This window comes from Cheilinus undulatus, linkage group 20 (genome assembly GCF_018320785.1).
Source record: "Cheilinus undulatus linkage group 20, ASM1832078v1, whole genome shotgun sequence".
Taxonomy (NCBI): domain Eukaryota; kingdom Metazoa; phylum Chordata; class Actinopteri; order Labriformes; family Labridae; genus Cheilinus; species Cheilinus undulatus.
This window is the reverse complement of record NC_054884.1, coordinates 32,823,834-32,846,615: the sequence shown is the minus strand read 5'-3', so window position 1 is coordinate 32,846,615 and position 22,782 is coordinate 32,823,834. Positions and strand designations below refer to the sequence as shown.

The 22,782-nt window shown below is 38.0% G+C and overlaps 1 protein-coding gene across 2 annotated transcripts in view; it reads right to left on the bottom strand.

The window, feature by feature from the left end:
* Window positions 1-2,832: 2,832 nt before the first annotated feature.
* Window positions 2,833-22,782, bottom strand: part of LOC121528378 (dickkopf-related protein 3-like) — a 49,471-nt gene continuing 29,521 nt past the window's right edge. Inside the window, exons 4-8 of one of the 2 annotated variants that reach the window (XM_041815817.1) lie at window positions 9,684-9,750; window positions 4,065-4,162; window positions 3,661-3,835; window positions 3,358-3,559; window positions 2,833-3,038 (exon numbers count right to left, since the gene is read on the bottom strand). In XM_041815817.1, the coding sequence (XP_041671751.1) occupies window positions 2,978-3,038; window positions 3,358-3,559; window positions 3,661-3,835; window positions 4,065-4,162; window positions 9,684-9,750 (603 nt within the window). In that variant the 3' untranslated portion in view covers window positions 2,833-2,977. Of the gene's footprint in view, window positions 3,039-3,357; window positions 3,560-3,660; window positions 3,836-4,064; window positions 4,447-9,683; window positions 9,751-22,782 lie in introns of both variants that reach the window. The other variant, XM_041815818.1, reaches the window with a different exon arrangement.

The window sequence follows — 22,782 nt, the reverse complement described above, 5'->3', positions numbered from 1 at the left end:
ATTTCTTCACCAACAAATCCTTTGACATATACCTTTTTTTCTGAGATGCACAAAAGTGTAACATCATATTTACATCATGCAAAAGCCAAATCTAAGGGGTAGAAACAAACCCTGCCTACCCTGTTCCTTCTTTTTGTCCAGTTAACCAAAGAGGGCTAATTCTTTGGAACAGAATACCATTTAAGGAGCTAAATAGTGCAAACATCCATGTATAGATGGCCTCAAAATGGGATTTCAAATCAGATAAGTGCAGCATACACTACTAACTAGTGTTCTAAAGTGGAAATGAGAGGCCTGTGTTTTGCAGCATTCAGTAATATCAAGTTTCTTAGAGTCTTGTGCTTTGAGATAACACTTTGGTTTCTTGTATGTTTGGCTGTGAGTGACTGGCTGTTATTTGTCCGTTCCTACTATTGTTTATTATTTTTTGTTAAGTTAAGCTTTTATAGCTTTAATTTTAAACGTGAATGCTTATGGTGTCTTCTAGTTTACAGTTTGTCATATTCTGACTCTTAAATCAAATTATAATGACATGAATCTGAGGAGGCTTGAGGAAACCATGGCTTCATCAGAAAGGTACGGAGGCTGAAATGAAAAATTAAATTTGAATTCTTTTCGGTTTAAAACATGCAATCAAAAACCTCCCTGTAAAGACTAAATGATGAGAGCTGTAAAACGATACCAGAGAGGTTAGACACTAATGTCCTCCTCAGAACAATTCAAGTCACCCATCAATTGAAGGGGCGAGCTGCAGACGATTAGCATCTAAATGGAGCTGCAGGGGAATTTGTAAGGAGTATTCCAAAGAAGATACCGATCTATGAACGAGTCAGGGGACAGCTAGCATTACAGCATCTGCTAAAGCTGACAATGAGGAGCCGCAAGATTCCAGCATGTTAGGTAACGACGGCCTGAGATCCAAGAAACGTGCTCAGAGGAGGACAGACTCTGTGTGCATGTGTCAATGAGGTCAAGCTTGTCCTGTGAGGTGATACTGCAACCACAGTTTATCTTTAGAGGGAAATATGCACTCCCTCTAAAGTGTTCTAAAGCAAACACCATGTTCCAATATGTTGAAATTGTAATTCCATGAAGCAGATATTTGTTGCCTAATATTGGCACAGAGAAATAAAGTTCTTTTGTGGGAATTAGATTGTAGGAGGGTTCTTCCTGAAACAATACTTTATTCTTATGAACCACCGTTTTCTTTTAATTTGTGACCTTATTATCTTAAAAACTTAGTTTGGTTTTCAAAGTTCCCTCTTTACTCTATCCCTAGGCAAAAAATGGCAAGAAGCTATATTTTTACATTTGTATATGTTTGTTGTTAAGAAAAACAAAAATGGTTGAAAATTATTTGAGTGGTGGAAAGCAGTGCCTGAGAGTTGATGGCCCATCATCTATTGTTTTATATATTCAAAAAGGTGTCCCACAAGTGTCCATACTGGGTCCTATTTAATCTATATGAAAAAATGTTTGTAGAAACGTAACTGATGCAAAGGTTAATTTCTATGCAGACGATATGGTAATATTCAATTTTACATCTTCTGTAATTAGTGCAAATAATCCATTATGAGCAGCATTCAACACTGTCCACAGAAACTAAAACTAACTACAAAAACTAAAACTAAAATTCAAAAATCATTTTAGTTAACTGAAACTAAATAAAAACTTTTACCAATTAACAAAAACTAACTAAAACTGTATAGTGCACTTACAAAACGAACTAAAATAAAATTTAAAAAAGAGACAAAATATCTTTAGTTTTAATCTCTGACATAACCCTACTTACTAACACCTACATCCAAGCTTGAGGAGTGTAAAATTGCCTGATTTGATTGGTTAAGACTTCACACAGTGGTAGTTTTATGTCTGGAGTTGTATTCAAACATCATCTCTAAATAAATAAATGATAAGTGGAGAGTAGCCTGTTTGGATATGTTTTTAAAGATGTATGAATTTCACTCAGCCCTGACATGTATCTGACAAAAACTAAAACCAACAATAAAACTAATAAAAACTAAACTAAAACGAAGCATTCTTGTAAAACAAAAACTAAACTAAACCAACAAACCAGCAGTAAAATCAAATAAAACTAAACCGAAACTGAACCCAGAAAGTGAAAACGAAATAAAACTAATGAAAAATCCAAAAATAATATTACCTTGACTCAAACTTAATGCCAGGATGGATAAGAATGATATTTGAGAATGAATAAAGCACAAGCACAGTATTAGTTCTGAAAGTTAAGTATTTGATAGTACATGAATGTTTAAATGCTGCATGTTGTTGATTTGTGTTGTCTTGTATTTTTTTTATGGTTTGTTGTTTATTTATGTAGAAATAGCCAAGCACGCTATCTTGGCCAGGAATCCCTTGTAAAAAAAAATTATATCTCAGTGTAAATATCATAAGAGCACTTTTTGCATGATGGGTAACATTTATTTGAGTCGAGTACCACTTAACCTTGAAGTTTCAAATACATATCATCTAAAAGAGGAAATAAAACCTTTTTCTCAACAGAAAAGTTAAGATTTGTTTTTATTTATGGGTGCTTTATCTTAACTTGTATGACACATTCCCTATAAAATCTCCACAAGAGAGCAGCAAAACCTTGTTCTTATACACACTTTAGGTTTTATGCTCTTAGTAATAATTAGGAAGGATCTCCAAAACGGCTGCTTTTAGAACAGACTTTCTTTATTCTATCAACTGCAGGTGAAGTCATACACAGACATAATAACAGATCAACAAATACAGGATCAAGATACTGTATGAGACACAAAAAACATTGAGCTCAGCTTCACACGATAGTGCTTTTGTCAAAATATACAAACTGAAACAATAAGAACAATGCTTGCTATAAATCTCTAATAAGAACATGTTGTGATATAACATATTTGGAAATACATACATTTTATATACAATCAAATTTAGCATATTTACATAATAAATAACATTAATGTTGAGGCTGAAGTCAGTGTCTGGGGATTTGGCAGGTCCAGTTTGGTAGCTCAGGCTGGTAAACAAAATCTCTCCTGAAAGACAGACGAACAGATATTAGGCTGTGTTCACCATTTACTATCAAAGTAAGAAATAGTAGGATGCAATTTAAACACTTTATTTTACTTTCTGGGCTGTTTCTAGGGCAAGTTCTGTAAAAATTAAATATTAGGCATTAGGTTCGAAGCTTAATTCTTATAACAATGCTTCAAGTCTTTTATCAAGGAATTCAGGACCTCCCTTGGTTGGTCAATTTGTTTATTTATTTATTTATTTATTTAGATTTACTTAACCAGGAAAGCCTCACTGAGTTTACAAATCTCATTTACAAGAGTGTCCTGGTTGTATACTTACTCTCTCCGGTGTTTTTCACTGTTTCCTCTACATAGCAGCCCTTCATCACAAGGACAAATCTGATTGATGCTGAACGCCAGGCCACCATCAGGAACATAGCAGCTCTCTCCACGAAGCAGACGTCTCTTGCACACCTGCTCACCATGGTGTCGGGCGCAGCACATGGACTCACCGCAATCTCTGTCAACTTTACACCTGGCGCCTAGATGAAGGAAACAGATTATTTTAGATCTAGTTGCAGCATATTTTCAAAAACAACATAAATTAATGTGACTGAAGGGATTTTATTGGGGTATGACTTACCTTCTTGGCCATTGGGGATGCTGCGATGGCACTTCCCAAACATGCAGCTGAGTCCACGGATACACTGAGCATCTCTACGGCAGTACTGGCCCTCACCTCTGAGAGGAACACAGAGGCCAAAGTGTCGATCACAGGAGAAGCCACGTCCACAGGCCCTATCCTGATCGCATACAGCCTGAGAAAGGAGGGAATACTGTTGAACCTTTGCACTTTGCACGCATACTAAAACTTCACTGAATGGAAGCTTATGCTTTCATGCTTCAATTAAGCCAGTAAATGTTAGACTTATACTGGAATATCAGAATAATTTACTGCACGAACAGATGGATACTCACATGATAAAGAGGTATTAATCATATCATGAGAAGTACAGTATTCATGCACGGAATCCAGTGGTATCTTACCGTGATTGGTTTGGCTCCAGAAGCGTTTTCTCTAAGTGCCTTTGCTCCTTCTTTTGGAGGGCTGTGAGGCATGTTGAGCATCCAAGCCCATATCCGAGCTTCAGTCCAGGAGAAGCAGAGAGCCAGGCAGAGCATCCACAGATTTCCCAACATTTCGACCAGCAAAAATAAGAGTAAGATGAAGTGAGAGGCTTTAACGCAAAGACAGTATGACTCAGAATAAAAGAGCCACTTGTCTTTGACTCCACGCTGAAATCCAAAGTTTAAAGTTCCCAGAGAATGTAGAGAGTCAGGGCAGCGGTGATCCACACTGTGACAGTGGCTGCTTCTTCACCCAGTATGACTTTTATAGGTCAGAGGGGTTTTACTTCCCCCCACCTGGCTGTTTGTCCAAACAACAGGGTAGGAGGAGACAATTAGTTGTTAATGGATTACCTAAATTGCCTGGGTCGCCCCCCGCAGACAGAAAATAGTGGCAAAATGACCAGTCATGAAGCAGGGAGAAAGCAGGGAGAGAGGGGTAGAAGGGGGTGGACAGACGTGATGGGCTGACAACAGCTTCACACAATAGAGCCGAGACAAGCACCACCTCTGTGTGGTTATCTGTGCCAGACTAACAAATGAGGAGGACAAAGGCAGACAAATGCATGACATGTTTCTCCTCTAAATGAGTGACACTCCTGGCCCCCAAACACTGAGCAAACACTGACCTGGGCTGCCCCGTTGGCCCCTACCCTATCCCACATCAGACCCCATGCTGAGAGCAATTTGCAGAAGTGCACCCTGCAGACGACCCCATGATCTCATTAAATGTAATTACCATCAGCCATTAGTTCTCTGGGGGAGACGGGGGAGTGATGGCAGGGGAGACAAAACGCTGGAGGAAAACAGTTAGATTCAATTTTGCTTTGTCAAATTTGATGTTCAACAATTTCTTATGTCTCTTCGTAAAAAAGATATTACAAACCCTCTGAACCAATCATAAACTACTGTTGTATTAATTTTTACCTCTGCCAAGGAGGTTATGTGACCAGCAGGGTTTGTTTGTTTGTTTGTTAGCAACATAGCTCAAAAAGTTATGGACGGATTTTGATGAAATTTTCAGGAAATGTAAGAAATAGCATAAGGAAGAACTGATTAGATTTTGGGAGTGATCTGGATCACCGTCTGGATCCAGGAATTTTTTAAAGGATTCTTTACTATTGGGAGATAGGGCTAATGGCGGAGGTCTGCGCTCTCCAAGTGCTTTTCTAGTTTTAGTCCATGTAATACGTTTAAGAAAAAAAACTTGCAATACAAATGGTCAAATGCTTCAAAACTGTAGTGAAGTAAGCTTTAAAATGGTTGCTCCTGTTGCAAGGTTGACACAGGCAACAACTTGCCTTTACTTTTATTTTATAAACAACTTTCTTCCTACCTGAACTTGGTCAGCTATACTAGTTATTCACAACAGGCAGTTATCGTACATATACACTGATGTTTGATCAATACGAAGACCCCAAAAATCAGGATGATCACCATGATTTTGGCACTAAATCCACTAAACTGAGAGCTTTTAAGTTACGGGAAAGCAGTAGAGAAGTTGCTAATATATTGCTGGAATTTATGGAAGTGCATGGTAGAGATGAGATTCTCTGTCCAAGTGTAACTGGCTTGGCATGGCTCAACAGCTGGCTCAGACAAAGCTCCCTGTCCCTCACCTCAGACCCGGGCAGAGTCAGGCTCATTGGGAGTCAAAGCCATTCTATTAGGCATTGCAGCAAAATTACATTTTTATCCTGGATTAGTTAGTTTTTATCTATTCTTCTTGAACTAACTTCAGAAAAACTCTCCTCAAAATACGGCTAGAGATACCCTTTCCATCCCCGCCCTCCTGAGCACATCAGCATTGGACACGTGGTCTTGCAAACGACACCCCAAGATGCGCCAAAGAGAAGCTGTCACAAAGGAGTACAGTCCGTGTCCAGGCCTCACAGGAGTATAGTGGCTATAGCCCAGTGTGGCTTCAGCAGATGGCTGTCAACATGAGTGTGAGTCTGTTCTGTCTACAGCAAAGAGTACTGTCTAGACCTGTGGTTCCCAACCTTTTTTCCTTAGGCCTTCCCTACTCATATCTGAGAAGAGCTCAGCCCCTCAAGTTTAAAGTCATATTTACAAGATTATTTTTTTCCTGAACGTTGAAAGTTCTAAATGTAAGTGAACCAAAACATAGAATTTTTGATATTATAAAGCTCAAAAGTTTAAAGTCAAACCACAGGTTATTTTTTTGGTATCTTGCACATTTTTGACTTTTCATCATTGTAAATCGATGATGCTAAAAACTTGAAATCTATGAGTTTCTAAAGTCAAAATGTAGGACTTTTGACGTCAGTAATTTCAAGTTTTCCTTGTTAATTTACTGCTGTATAAATTCTGAAGTCCTAAGTTTGTTTTCTTAAAACTTTAAAATCTCAAATATTTCAAGTTTATACAAGGGCAGCTTGTTGGTGGCCGCACACACACTTTAACATAGTTTTTTAAATTGTGTTTATCGATAATTGATAATTATTACGTTTTGTTTGTGGTTTTTCATTGTTTTCTACACATCTTTTGGTTAAATGTGTTTTTGCTGTATTATAAATATTTTGAGTATTGTTATTTATTTACTTATTTGTCCTTTTCTGTTAATCTGTCTGTCTCTTTTGGAGATGGTAGGGGACTGTGAGATGTTAAAATTTTACCTTTGTAAAATTAGAGAAATTAAGGAAATTATCTTTTTTTGTCATCATGAAAAGCTATTAATAAAGTTGTGAAACCCCCCCCCCCCCCAAATTGCCCTTTTTTGACATAAATTAACAGAGCTTCCTTATCTTTTTATATTCTACGGTGGTACATCATCATTATATTTCTCATCATGATTAAAAAAATGCATACATGTATATGTATATCAAATTTTGGCACACTAGAGCAGACAGGGTCTGGGCCCCCCCTGAGCTCTTTGGCGCACCCCTAGGGGTGCCCAGACCCCAGGTTTGGAACCACTGGTCTAGACCTGCCCTCTTTGTTAAGTATCTTCAGGTAACTTTGGTTATAAATTGGCGCTATAAAAGATATATTGATTGAGACTGATTGAATGGCCAAGACAGCATCCTGTTCATCCATGCTGAGCAGTGTGGGTGAGTTAAATTTCAAAGAGTGTGTTATTCTTCTTCATAAATGTGTGATATTTTTGGGCTCATGATTGTAAATGTATTTCTTTTCACCTTTTAACAATATAGCAGAAATGAAAGTTGAGTTTTATTGACATCAACATAGTCGTCGCCATGGGCAAGCTACTGCTGTTTCTCTGCTATCCAGGAGTCTACCCTAGTCCAAACCAAATAAATACAATTGGCAAAAAAGCATTTACATGGTTAGTATTTTGTTGTTAGCTTCATATTTAAATGAGTTTGGGGACTAATTTTAACCCTGAGCTCACATAATGTAGGGCACTTTTCTATAAACTCTAACTTCTATTATTTAAGTTAGACCACAAGCCTCCAGGCTACCATGTTCAATAATCTGTAGGTCATTAAGCCATAGTAAGTGCACTGTATAGAAATTACAATTCATATGGTTTTCCATCTTTGAGTAGCGCACAATTAAGAGTAAAGTATTAGATTTGTGCTTCCAACTATTTGCATCCACTGTTTTTATTCACATTCAATATTCTCTCTCAGACTAGATGCCTGGAATCTGGATGGCTGTTGTTCATTTACATATTCTCCGTGGCAGACAGCACAGATTAGTGGCGTAGATATCTCAGGCAGTTAAGTCCTTATCAAAACAGACTAATGATGTAATTGGCAGTCAATTAGCAAGCACAATAGCAGAAAGTGGATCAATTAGGAATCTGTAAATAAATGCTGTAGCATGATTGAGCAAGCATCTAATAAACACAAGATTCATGTTTATTAAGAATTTGGTGGTAAAGTAAGAGTGTATTGATGAGAGAATTTAAAAATTTGTGGCAAAAAGGCTAAACATATGTTGACTTTTTCTTGTCTGTTAGTGTTTTTTAGTTGTGTTTAGTTGTGTTTCAATGATTGAAGATCCATATATATTGAATCTTGAAGAGTTATTACTGACAAAATACTCCCCTTTAAACAATCTACTACTTAATCTTCCCACTGCCATGGTGTGCAGCATGGAAATCAAGAATTTAGCTTCAATTTTGTTTTGCTATTACACTCCAATCATGTTTTCTTGTTGTACGTTCATTCTTCCCGCAAGATATCCCGCCTCTTATTTACCTAAAGCCAACAGCAGATAACTGTCTCCATACACTCCTTAACGTGCTCCCTCGGTGTTAATGACTCTGCTAATGACGCTCGTAATGAATGTGCTCACTGTCACAATCAACATTGCTCAGGGTCTTGTAATTAGGGGCTAACAAAAACAACGGGCAGGGTGATGTTTGGCCATTGTAATGGACCTTGACCCCCCACAGGGAGCTCTGAGGGGTCTGCCTTCCCATCACCAGAAAAACACGGTCACTGCAGGAATGGATGAACGATTGGCAGAATCCAACAAGGGGATTGTGTTGAGTGTTTGGGAGAACAATGGAGGAAATTCTTCTTTTCAGCATCCAAGTTTCAGGGTTACTCTGCTAAAAAAAAAAATCTTTGGTGTTATTTTTCTGTGACATAATGGAATTAGGAAGGATAGACCAAATTTAAGCCAGAACTGACACTGATTGAACCTTTTTACTTTTATGGAAACATTAATGACCTGTCAGGGGAATTAACTGATGTCAAACAAAGTGAGATTATTAATCTGGGTTTGACAAAGTTTATTTAGGATGTTCACTGAGGATGACCAAGAGCTTTACAGTTCATGGTTGGATATTGAGCTGTAGACTGGCATGATGTTCGATGCATGTTAACAATTCATAGATTTCAGTCACGTGACTAGCAAAGAGGCCTGGAGGGCAAAAAGAGCTAAAGACAGTGGCATTGACCACTACGTGGAGCAGCAGCACTGGACATTTTATTCTTAATTTCTTCAAAACCAGCCATGTTTACAAGACCTAACACCACAGAATAGCAGAGATATTATAAACTGGACTCTTGCACAGCACCGAGGACACTATTTTAATCGCTAAAATCAGAGAAATTCCACCTAGAACTCAGCTTCAGCAATGTTTACATACTGGTGTATGTACTGTAGAGGAGGATCCTTCTACTTAGATGGCCACAAGGATGAAAATAGTGGTGCATTCAGATGCACAAGGGGCCAGATATTTTCCCTTGGAGTTATTAGAGGCCGGATTATTGGATGGCACTTGAGGTTATCTTGCCAGATTTTCCTGAGTGTGTGGTGAGTTAAGAGTGATTTTACAGGCAGATGAACTAGCTTGGGTCGTGCCCCATCTACACAAGCTGCCTAGGATTTAATCTGGCCTGTGGCTCTTTCCCTGCATGTTATTCCCTACTCTCTCCATCCTGTTTTTGGCTCTATCCACTATCCTGCCTTTGCTAAGAAACACAAAAAAGCCCCAAAATACATCTTAAAAAAAGAATGATTTTACCCTCCACAACCTGCTTAGAAGATGATTGGAGCAGTTCTGATTTGAGATTGAAAATATCAAACAATATTTACCACCAGAAATCCTGTTGTTTGCAGGGAAGACTGGGAACAGGCGAGTTGGCACAAGCAGGATTGTTACCTGGGAATGGAATGACAGCCAATCAGGAACAAGCTGACCAAAGGAGGAAGCACAACAAACACAGCCATGGCAACAACAGCAAATATGAAGTGTTAAGTTAGAGAGACATCAGTAATGGAGGAACAACTTATTTATTTATGGCAATAACATGTGTCATGTAAAACAAACAACAAATGAACAGACAAGGGAGGGAGCTGGATCAAAATTGCAACCGCGATGGATGTAGCAGGCAGCAGACAGCTCGCTCGTTTATCCTAAAGTCGTGTTTGACTGTGAAAGATTTAGAGTTTTGAGTGAATTTTTTGATTTTTGATGAATGAATCTATTAGTGTGTGGTGCTCTGAGTTGGCCATCTTGTTGGACACAATACATTATAAGAACAAAACTGTTAAATCTGTCATTAAACATCATCATCATCAAATTTTTTATTATCAATCTGTAGTGTCTGTTTTTCAGACAACCAAACGTTTTAACTAGAGCTGCCAGAGGATTTAAATTCTGATCACGATTAATCCCAGAATTTCGGGAGTTAATCAAAATTAATCGCATACATTCCATCACATTTTTTATTTCCAGTACTTTCAAAACTGTTTTTGAGTCATATGGGATTTTTCTACTGTAAGGGTAATAGGCGTCCCGTTTGGAAAAAGACCTGCTTTTTTGGTAGATATAAAGATTTTAATACAAATGTACCCATGGAAAAAGGAACTTGTTATGGATTGAAAAGGAAATACTGGAACAGTAAAAGGGTAAATGTTTGACATCACATGGTACAGATGACTTTTGATGTGTTCACTGAGCTGTCTGTGAGTTTTTTTAAGTGAAATGAGAAATTAAAAGTGGTCACTCTGGCTGCAGGGTGACGCTGCAGTGGCTTAGCCAAGGTGTGTTGAAGGGACAATAAAGCAATTAAAATAAATTGATGCCATAATTGTGGAACTTTATCAGTTGCCATCAATGCAAGTAGTTGTAACTGCCCTATTTATAACATGTTTGACTTCAGTCTTAGCAGTTGAGTTGAGGTTACTCATCTCCATGTGTTGAGGTTGCTACAGAAAAATGGCAACCATCTCTCTGCAACCACCTGAAATGGACAGCGTTAACATTCTGTGGTTCAATGATCACCATTTCTATCATGTGAGCATGCTTCAATTTACTAATTAGTACCAAATAAAGTTCTCCTAAAGCTGAAGGCAATGTGTTTTGTTTTGCAAACATTTTGCAGTTATCATTCTTGAATAAATTCCAGCATGGATTCCAATAATGATGTGAAAAGTTGGGGGGAAAGTTGTTACAATATATCCTGAGGGTAATGTGAATTCCTCCATCACAGTTCATGCCAGCCCCTCTATTAGCTGTCCAAACATTTAACTCTGGACTGAAGTGGTCCAACATGAGAGCTGCTCAGTGTTTTCAAGCTGCTGGCAACAGTTCTGTACGGTCTGTACTGACCAACAAAGACAGGGGTTGAAAAGGGTCATGGCTGGTTTGTACTGTTCACATGGATAAGGTGTGGAGGAGACAGCATTGTTTTATACTGCTATGACTGTTGATATCTGTCAGATTTTCATTTGAATGACAAAAGTGGAAAAGTTTAAACCTTCTGACCTCTTCTTGGATGACAAATCAAAGTATTAAAAGTTTGTGTGGTGTCAATAGTTACAGAAATGGTCAGACACAGACACCACAAATCAAACATCACTAAGATGTGGAGTGTCTCTGTAGCTAATTAATTATCCAAAAACAGCTTTAAGAGTATCAGCCGACGCCTTCAAACATTTGGCTGTGTGAATGTCCCAGTGCAAGCACGCCATGCTCTAACATTTACTCCCAGCTTTACTTTCTAACTGCAGTCAAACTAAATAATGAGGTGCTAGAAGTGCCTCAGAGCCATTTCTTAAGAGTTAGTGGGCAGACATTGAAGACACAGGCCTGACGTTTTATATCACTGCTTATGAAGGGAAATGAGGTGTGACATTGAACTAGTAAACAAACAAAACTTTGTAATTAAGAGAGTGATCTACTTTTAAAATGTGTTTGTCTCGCAAGCTCACTCATGACCAATAAATGAGGGGGAGAAACATGTGTTTGACATTCAGATAGGTCTAAAGTTAACTTAGTTTTATGCTGGAGTGTAGATCAGGGGTTTTCAAACTTTTTTCGCCCTAGGCACACCTAAGGTCAAGCCAAAATCTCAAGGCACACAATTTCATATCCATACAAAACAGCCTTTTTGAATAATGTTACAGTCAAGGTGGTACATAAGGGGGGTGAAGGGGAGACTTTTCTGAGGCCCAGCCAACTGGGGAACCATAGAGTTGGCAAAAGGTGCCTGGAAGGTGGAAAAAATGAGTTAAAAGTGATGAAAAAACTTGGCAAAATTAGGCAGTAAATGGCAAAATTAGAAAAAAAAAATAGGCAGAAATCGGCAAAAAGTGGCCAAAACTAGGTTAAAAGTGGCAAAAAACATGTTTTAAGTGTCAAAAAGGTAACAAAAATGGGTAACAAGTGGCCTTAAGAGTTACATGTTGTAAAAATGGGTTAAAAGTAGGTCTGGGCAATTAATCGAAAATTGATTCAAAATACCAGTTTAAACTTAATTTTGCAGCAGAAATGTTATGCATAACATATGCAATCATTCAGGTGCCATTCTTTTAGAATAATCTACAAAAAATCCTATCTTCTTCATTTTTGCACTTTTTTCTTATTAAACATAAGAATGACAAAAACATTTAAATGTAACAAATCATATCCAAATTGGAATACAAGTAAAAATCATCAGAATTAGATATTGGTAAAGAGTTGTACAGTCCTTGTTTAGGAATAAAAGAAAGTTAAGGAATAATCGCCTATCAAATTGCAGTTGCAATGTTTGGGAGAAAAAAATCACAATTAGATTATTCTTCAAAATCATTGAGCCCTAGTTAAAAGTGATAAAAAAGAGCAAAATTGGGCAAAAAAAAGTGGCCAAATAAAGGTTAAAGTGGACAAAAATTGGCAAAAAAGGTGTCAAAAATGGGTTAAAAGTATACAAATTGTGGCAAAATATGTTACAAATGGCAGAAAAGTGGCAAAAATAAGTTAAAGTTGCAATAAGGTGGTTAAAAGGTTTTAAAAGGGATTGTAAAGGGGCAAAAAATTACCAAATAATAGCAAAAATGGGCAAAAGGGTAGCAAAAATGGGTTACATGTGGCTGAAAGCTCCAAAAAAGTGGCAAAAATAGGTAAAAAATTGTCAAAAATGCTAAAAAGCAGCAGAAAGGTTTAAGTTGTCAAACAAGTGGTAAAAATGAGTAGAAGAATTGTCAGAAATTACACAGACAAACTGTGGCGTTCAACCATAACCATTCAGGATGAATACTAATAATGATACAGGCCCACTACCTACCATAAAGTGTGCTGAATTTGTTGCCTTTAAATATTTCAGTTTTCATCCTAAAATATACTAATCATGGTAAAACTCTAGCACTTGTAAACAGAAAACAGAGAAAAGTAAAGGGATGATTTACATCAAATGTCTCAGAATTTGGTCATTTGGATTAGAGATTTACATCGTGTATCTGTCCTAAGCAGTCACCAAGAAACAACATCATGGCCGATAACGCCGACAGTCGCTGCCTAAAGCCAACTGAACATCTGCCCGTAACGATTATTAGACTCAGTGGCAGAAATCATCTAAGGACATCTCAACAAGGACTCAGTCCGCTTAAAATAACAATGAGAAAATGTGCTCATAGTTTGAGGTTGATGGACAAAATAGATACACTTACCTCATCATTAAATACGGCCTCAAATAAACCAAACCTGTCGTCACAAGTCTGAGCTCCATATGTGCTGAGGATTAAATTATTTTCTTTATAAGCTGTTTTCAATTAGGAGACCAACAGAAGAGGGTGACTCCTTTCATAATGTGAAACAGCCTTGTGTCTTCTTGGTGCCAGATTGGAAGAAAAGGGGGAGACAGAATAAGAGGGCAGGAGGAAGATCTGGAGCAAGGGTCACTTATGGTCAACAGACACTAATCAGGCTTTTCCCCATTGTTATGATTTTAAATAGATGTTGTATCAGGAGAACTAATTGTTGGGGCACTAAGAGCTTATTTCAGCTGTGGTGGATGTTTGTTATGTGGTGTTTTGGAGGTCCAAGCTCAAGGGGAATGGTACTTTCCCTATCTTTAATTCAATTTGGCTGACTCAGTGATGAATCAGCAATGGTAACTTAGCTAAGGAGATATTCTTGTTCTGTTCGTGTTTTCCAAAGCCTTATTTAGGAGCTTGCTTTTGCTGTATAAAGGTGACAAGACCAACTAATGTTATTCAGCATTTTACAGCTGTTTTCATACATTTACTCCTGACTTTTTTATATTCCCAAATTTCTTTTTAACATGATTTTTACAATTAGTTTTTTTACACATGGGCAAATCTTCCAGAAATTCTTTGGGTGACCTGCATTAACCTGACATGCCAGATAGACTGTTTCATCTATGGACATACTTCACATTAATCTAGGAAAGCTCCAAGAGAAAGTGTCTGGGAGCTGCAGGACTTTTCAGAATTTTTTTCAAAGGGTCTGTCTGCCACATTCATGACAGAGACAAAATTACATTGTACGCACGCACTTCTCTTGAGCTGACAGGCTACCCCAGCCATAGATTGTTAATGGTGAAGCTTTTGGGTGAACAAAATTGATGCCAGGGTGGGTCGGGAAACATGCATAGACATCTCTGCCAAGACAAGCTTTCACTGTGGCCCTATGCTCTTGTTTTAAAAAGAAATGTGGTCAGATCTGATCAAACTGCCACTTTTCTACAGCAAACATCTGATCTAATAGCTACTGCAGCAGCAGCCATTGGGTACACCAGCAAACCCTACCCGTAACGATCGAAAACCCATGAGGAAGCAGACCAGAAGAAGAGCAAAAACATCTTTTCTGTCATTAAAGCTTTCTGCCCTTGTTTTAATAAAGAAATGTAGTCCAGTTCTGGCAAAACTGCCATGTGGCTAAGTCCGAGCTAATCACTCCAAGCAGCCATTGTATAGTAGATGTTGTATCAGGAGATACATATCATCAATACATCATGAAAAGCTTTTAGTGTTGTTTTTATTATTCATTCCATGAAGAAACATAGTGTAGTTCTGGTAAGACTGATGCTACATTAGAGCTACATTAGAGCTATTCACTGCACTGGAGGCAGCCATTGCAAATGGCTTCGAGCACAAACCCCACCCGTCACTGCCACTTTGTTCTCTTTAAATGACGCTGATTGGTCTGAACAGTCTCTGGTTCTGCACAAACATTGTGGATTGGAGCTTTTTGAGATGGATTTGCCTGAAAGACATGGAGTCAGGTTTACAAGGTTATTTTCCTTGATTATCAAGCAAGTAGAGTCATGATACCATTTACTAAACATACTTGTAGAATACTACTGAATCATGCAGCTTTACCACACATAAAAGCATCTCCTCTTTAACCTTTACTTTGTTTGTATTCTGACAGAGCACCTGCACAGTAGAGGAACACCATTGATTCTGAATGTTTGATAGTCAACTGCAAACATTTTAGTGTCATCTACTCTTACACTTCAATGGTTTTTAATGTCAACTATGTTTAGCTCTTTATTGTTTTGTCTCCTCCTGGAAAACGTGATAAAAACTGTGGGTATTCTGAATGTATAAAACTACAAGTAGCACTGATATAAAAACAAAAACGTTTAATCAGAGCATCAGACTCTGTTGTGTTGTCTGCCACTTCCTGGTGATTCTTTTATGCTATGTCCTGCTTCTGATACCCTTTTCAGCCCCTCTTTATCAACAGATGTAGACTCCCAACAAGTCTACCCTGCAGAATTGCTCAAAGTGAATATTCCTGACCATTCTGGACTATATTCTAACATCAGAGTAAAAGCACCATTAGAATGGAGACAAAAACAACTTCTGCACCTTTGTATTGATCCTAAAAGTCTTTGAACTCAACTAGAAGGATGCTTCCAACAAATAATCTCTCTCCGAGTGTTAGGGAGATCTCTAACACATGGTACCTTAATCTACTACAGGTGTTCATTTGTTCTGATGTCTGGATATGATACAGGCTAGAGAATATGATTCACATCATTGTTAATGGGATCAAACACTCCTGTAACTCTGCGTGACATTTATAGATGAGGTTGGTTGTCACTGTGGTGCTTTTCTACTTGTTTAGTCATTGTTTTTCCACTAATCTAAAGACACAGCAATGTAATGGAACATAACCTGCAGATGATCCTCTATTGTGACTGTTTGTATAACTGAACACCATGACAGTCAGCACAAACACGCTCGCTCTGACAGCTTCTGACATCCATTTGCACCCAACAATTTATGAACAAAGACTCAATGTGCCAACTGCACATGTGAGAGCACATCTGCTTCTACAGTCAGTCATTGTAGGATAAACAGAACTGCATGTGCAGCATCTGTTATGTATAGATATCACAGACTTGATTCAGAGGAACAAGAAGTCAAACCAGCACTGCTACTCAATTAACTTGGAATTTTAAATTTGCCAAGGAGATTATAGATGCAAAATGAGGTTTTAATGAAACAGACGCTTCTTAGAGATGGATCAACAGCCTGATTTTGTGCTCAACAGCACCTCCAAATGATCATAAAAGCTCACAGTCAATTTTTCATCTCAGTTCAGAGTGCCATACTGAGTCATGAGGGGAATTCTGGGATTTTTGAAGCCTTTGGATGTTTCAACAAATTTTCTCTATGTAACTTTAAAAACCTCCTTTCATCAATCATCAAACTAAACGCTGGAGGAACAGCTCATTTCTAATTGCTTGACAGAACACTAAAACATTATGTTTTTATATCAAAAGGCCGAATAAAATCTGTCATGAGATAAGTTTAGAGGCTGTAACAATGAGCCAACATCAGTGTCCAGGAGGTCCAGGCAGACTATGTCTCATTCAACTCAGCAGATTAAAACAACCTCTGTTTTTCAGTCCAACTGGATCACAGATGTACAATCCCAATTCCAAAAAAGCTGGAGCATGGTGTAAATGCACATCAAAACACAATGCAATGATTTGTAAATCTCATAAACCCATGTTTATTCACAACAGAACAAAAACAACATATCAGATGTAGAACTGAGACATTTGACCATTTCATGAAAAATATTAGCTCATTTTGAATTTGGTGGCAGCAACAGATCTCAAAAAAGTTGTAATAGGCCATATTTACCTTTGTGGAGCATCCCTTCTTCTTTTAACATGTCTGTAAATGTCTGGGAGGTGAGGAGACCAGTTGCTGAAGCTCTGGAATAAGAAGGTTGTCCCATTCTTGTCTGATGCAGGACTCCAGCTGCCCAGCAGTCCTGGATCTTCTTTGCCAGATTTTATGTTGTTCCAGGTTTATTTTATTGGTGAATGGTCTTGACTGCAAGCAGGCCAGTTCAGTACCTGGACTCTTCTATTGTGAAGCCATGCTGTTGTGATGGATGTGGTGTGTGGTTTAGCACTGTCTCACTGAAACATCCAAGGTATTCCCTGAAAGAGACATTGTCTAAAACCTCTATCTACTTTTCAGAATTGCTAGTGCCTTTCCAGATGAACTGTAAACTGCCCACGCCATAGGCACTAATGCAACCCCATACCATCAGAGATGCAGACTTTTGAACTGCTGATAACTAGGATGGTCTCTCTCCTCTTTGGTCCACAGGACACGGCATCTATGGTTTCCAAAAAGAATTTCAAATTTTGATTGATCTGACCACAGAACAGTTTTCCATTTTGCCTCAGTCCATTTTAAATGAGCTTTGGCCCAGAGGAGACATCAGCATTTCTGGATTGTGTTCACATATGGCTTCTTCTTTGCGTGATCCAGCTTTAACTTGCATTTGTGGACGGCACAGCAAACTGTGTTGACAGACAATGTTTTCTGGAAGTGTTCCAGAGTTCATGCAGTGATTTCCAGTGCAAATTCTGCCTGTTTTTGATGCATTGCCTAAAGGTAACAAGCATCCAACATAAACCTTTGGCCTTGTGGCCGCTGTGCACAGAGATTATTAAAGATTCTCTGAATTTTATTTTTATATTGTGTTCAATAGATGGCTTCATATTTAAAGTCTTCAAGGTTGTACAGTGAGGGATATTTTTCTGTGATCCACAGTTTTTTGACTAGTAAACCTCTGCTCATCCTTACTTCTGGGAGGTTGCATCTCAAAAAGGCTCCTTTTATACCGAGTCATATTACTGATCGGTTGCCAATTAACTGTATCAGTTGCAAAATGCTTTTTTCATTAGAACCACTGAGCCTTTAGTTGTACCTTCCCAACTTTTTTTCATGTGTTGCTGCCATCAAATTCAAAATGTCTGTCTTATTGTGTCTCATTTATGAGATTTACAAATCATTGCACACTGTTTTTATTTACATTTTACCAGGGTTATTATTATTATTTTTTTTAATTTAACCTTTATTTAACCACAATTTATTCCCATTGAGATACAAAAATCTCTCATCAGTCATAGTCTGCAACTTTCATCATTATTTTTGCTTTATTGCAACATTTGCAAAAAAAACCCACAAAAAACATTCATCTTTCTAACAAACAGCTGCACATTTAGAATTTGGAGTTCATTGAACTTATGTTTCAGATTTAAAAAAAAAAGAACTGAATACTTTAATTTTCAGCTTGAGATTAAAAAATGAGTGTGGTTCTTTTCAAAGTGAAAGCTTAATTCTTTTAAGATCAGTTTGGATTTTTTGCCTTTATTGGATAGGACAACTGAGGAAGAGAAAATTGAAATGCAGAGACAGAGAGAGGAGGAAGATACGCATGCAAACCAGGATTTAAACCTCTGACTAGTTTGTTGAGGACTGTAGACTCTGTATATGGAGGCCTTCTCGACCAACTGAGTCAGACTGGTGCCCAGTTTGATCTCTTCTTTTATGATTTACCACATTTACCTTAACTTTGTCCTAAGACAGTTTTTTGTGAATTGTGATTTGCAAAGTTGCTAACCTCCTTGAAAATTTTGTAAATAGTGTAGTAAATCATGTATTTAATATCAAAAGTGCAATACTGTTTTCATGTCAAGCTTTTCTTTTAGAAAGATCGCCAAAAAGTTCAACACTGGTCTCATCAGACCATAACATGCTTGGTTTTCCCACATGCTTTTGGCAGACTTGATGAATGTTTTTGCAAAATTTAGCCAGGCTTGGATATTTTTCTTCCTCAGAACGGCCCTACCCCATAGCCAGATGTGAAATGCGTGAATACAAGAGAAAACAACATTTCACATCACCAATAGAACACCATACCCAGGGTGAAGCATGGTGGGGGCAGCATCATGCTTTGGGTCTGTTTTTCTCCAGATGGATGGGGAGTTTAGTTAAGGTGGGGAGAATTATGAACACTTCCAAATACCAGTCAATTCTGGCACAAAACCTTCTGGCGTCTGCAAGAAAGCCGAAAATGAAGATGAATTTGCTATTCTGCATGATAATCTTTAAAAGCATACGCCCAAATCTACAAAAAAGGCTCTTTGGACTTGCCCAGCCAGAGCCCAGCCCTGGATCCTGCTGAAAATCTGTGGGTTGACCTGTGTGTGGGAAATGTCCTCACAATCGGACAGATTTTGAACACTAGAGGTAAAAAAAAGGGGGAACGTGTTCCTGTGTACACGTTAGGTATTGTGCAGTGTGTGACAGTGGCAGCTGCACAAGTGTGCCGTAATAATCATGTACGTATGTTTTAGCACCCTACACTGGTATGAGTTGCTGCATTACATAAACTGCAGCTAACATTTTGGATGAAAAATAGGTGTTAAAAGTGCATCTTATGGACTGGGTAAAGGGCTTTAGACTTGCAAAGACATATTTAATCTGCCCTCAGTATTCCATATTCACATAAACAACTACCAGCTTACATGGTACAAAAACCCTTTCCTGAACGTGAGGAAACCACACCTAGCCTCCCACTCTGACATCATTTTGGATTCATTTATACATGTTTTAGTGCTTCATTTACCATAATATCTTCTGTGTAATTTGGCAGTTAATACCAAGCAAATATTTTCCCACCAGAGACATGATGGATTCATATTTTATCATCGTCAACAGCTGTGTGAGTATTGGACAAGGCCTGTTTCTTCTCTGCACGGCACCACATGACGTCTTCCTGTCTGACCTGTCCACATGTTGGATGAACTCCTGGAGAGAATATCAAATGTGCTCAAAAATACATTTCAGCAGTTGCTTAGTGAGAATATTAATAATAAAACGCCTACACACGTTTCATCATACCATCCCACTGGGAGATTCATTATCACAAGCATAACAGCAACAAGCTGTAAACATTTAAGGAGAAGGTTGGTTATATTCCACATAATCCTCACTGTAAACAGATCAGTTTGAAAGATGAAATCTAACAAGCCTGGTTACTGGCAGCCTGATACTGTATATCCCTCTCCTATTGTTGACAAAAAAACGATTAAAAATCCTGCCACACTTTTACGGGTGACATGTTCTTTCTCTGAATGATCACACACTGTGGTTTATTTTAGGTCAATCCTTCCTACACTGTCCTGCTGCTGGAACCAGAGCACCCAATGTGAATTGATCCATGGTTGAAATCCCATTTTCTTCTTTTTGAGCAATATTTACTGAGAGCGTAGTGTGATCCACTGTCACTCAGGTTGTCACCCAAGCTACTTTTTAATTACTCCATGTACTTGACCTGTTTTTTTAAATAAGATTGAATAAAAACAGTCTTAATAAAGAACCAAAAGGTCTCAGATAAGTGCCACAAAATCTAAAATTGGCTACCAAAAATTGAGAAAGGGAATGAAATGATGTTTATTACCTCCGCCAAGGAGGTTATGTGATCGGCAGGATTTGTTAGTTTGTTAGTTTGTTTGTTAGCAACATAACTAAAAAAGTCATGCACGCATTTTGATGAAATTTTCAGGAAACGTCAGAAATGGCGCAAGGAAGAGCTGATTCAATTTTGGGAGTGATCCGGATCACCGTCTGGATCGAGGAATTTTCTAAAGGATTCTTCACTATTGGGAGATAGGGCTAATGGTGGAGGTCTGCGCTCTCCGAGTATTTTTCTAGTCTTTGAATAGGTTTTTGATGATACAGGTTGGAAGTGCTTCAGTTTAAGCAGACTCACAAAGAAATTTAAGAGTCTAACATTTCCAATTTCATCATACTAAACACTGCAGCTTCAACCAACAGCCCCACTTTTTATGCAGTTGTAGAGGCAATACTCAGTGCTGAATGTGTTGTGATTTCAGGTTGATTGATGCAATATCTCAAGAATGCTTTAATTATCTGTATTTAAATTCTGCACAAATGTCCACTCTGAATCAGGGATGAGTTGCTCTGATTTTAAAGGTCACAGGCAAAATGTGTTGTACAGTGATCCCTGCTGGGGTTCTTTTGCTCATGTTTCTGGTTTGCACTAGGGCTGGGCAGTTAATCGACAATTAGATTAAATTGCAATATGGCCTGCTGCATTTTTGAAATCGCAGAAGGTGCAATATTTCTAGAACCTGAAATTTTGTCGGATACCAGTTTACTTTTTTTGCAGCAGAGATGTTATTATGCACTGCATTTCATGCAACAATTCTACGGCCATTTTTTAGAATTCTCTACAAAAATCCCATTTTCTTCATTTCTGTACATTTTTTTCTTATTGAATATAAGAATGACAAAAAAATTATCACTCCCTTCAATACAACAATTTGCAATCCAAGTCAAAATCATCACAATTACATTTTTTTTCAAAATTATTCAGCCCGTGTTTAATCTAATATTGTGTTGGTTCTAATATAGAGCTGTTTATTGCTTGTGTTTGCTGGAAAATAAATAAGATGAGGAACTTTATAAATAATTGCATATCAAATCACAATTGCAATATTGTGGGGAAAAAATTGCAATTAGATTATTTTCCCAAATCATTCAGCCTTAGTTTGCACCATGAGTGACGTTATCCACTCATTTAGAGTTCACGCCTATGACTTTAGGTGCTCTTAAAGGATTCATAGAGCATATTCATCAGCATGCATTGTCTAGCTATGAGACTGATTTTCTGCTTTGTTCTTGCCAGAGGGGACCCGCCTTGCAACAGATTTTCAAAAGTGACTGCAGCTCTGGCATACTGTAAAATACTTAACATTTTGAAAAAGGTGTAGTTTCACTATATGTAGTATGGACCAATATAGACACTGTTAAAGTGTTAAAATGAACTCTTATGAGTTTAATTAACACTGTCAATTATGCTGCGTTTGTTACTTTAGTATAGAGGTGTGACTTTACCTGAACAGCTTGGTTGGAGATTTATGCTCTTGCTGTTCTTGCCAATAAGGGAAGATCATATTTACTGCACAACTCCTCAGTAGCTACTGAGTAGAAAGTCCCTAAAATAAACTTTAAATTAGACACAAAATAATAATATTTTGTTTTCTAACTCACTGGTGAGTTTCGGCAGCAAATAGCAGTACTAATAATATCCTAGTCAGCTGATCTAGCACAAGCCCTCGTCAGCTGATAGCCAGCTGATTTGCTCTGTACGCTGTTGGCCAATCACTTCTCATCTACTCTCTCTGCAAGCTGCTCTTGTAACCTACCTCCACCCCAGCTCCTCCTTCATTATGTTTCTGAATTAATCAATGTCATATAACTGGTCTTGTGGATATTAAAGTATATTTCTGTATGGGGTCCTTAGTGGAAAAAGTTTGGAGATCCCTGACCTAATGGCTCTGGCCCTGGCTATCGCTGTTATAGAGGGATAAAAAAACAGGATCATTTATGTGAAATTACCCTTTTTTAGTTTCAAGCAAATCCTAAAAAATCCGTAGAACTCCATCATACTGGATATAGACATGTCAACTTTATAACTCCCCCAAATTAACTGAAGACACCCTGACTACTCACATAACAGCTTAAAAATCAATCCTTTTCATGCATCTTTAAACTGCCAAACTTTCTTCCAAAGCCATGAGCTAACCTCTTCTCACAGTGTTTCTTCAAGCAAGGCAAT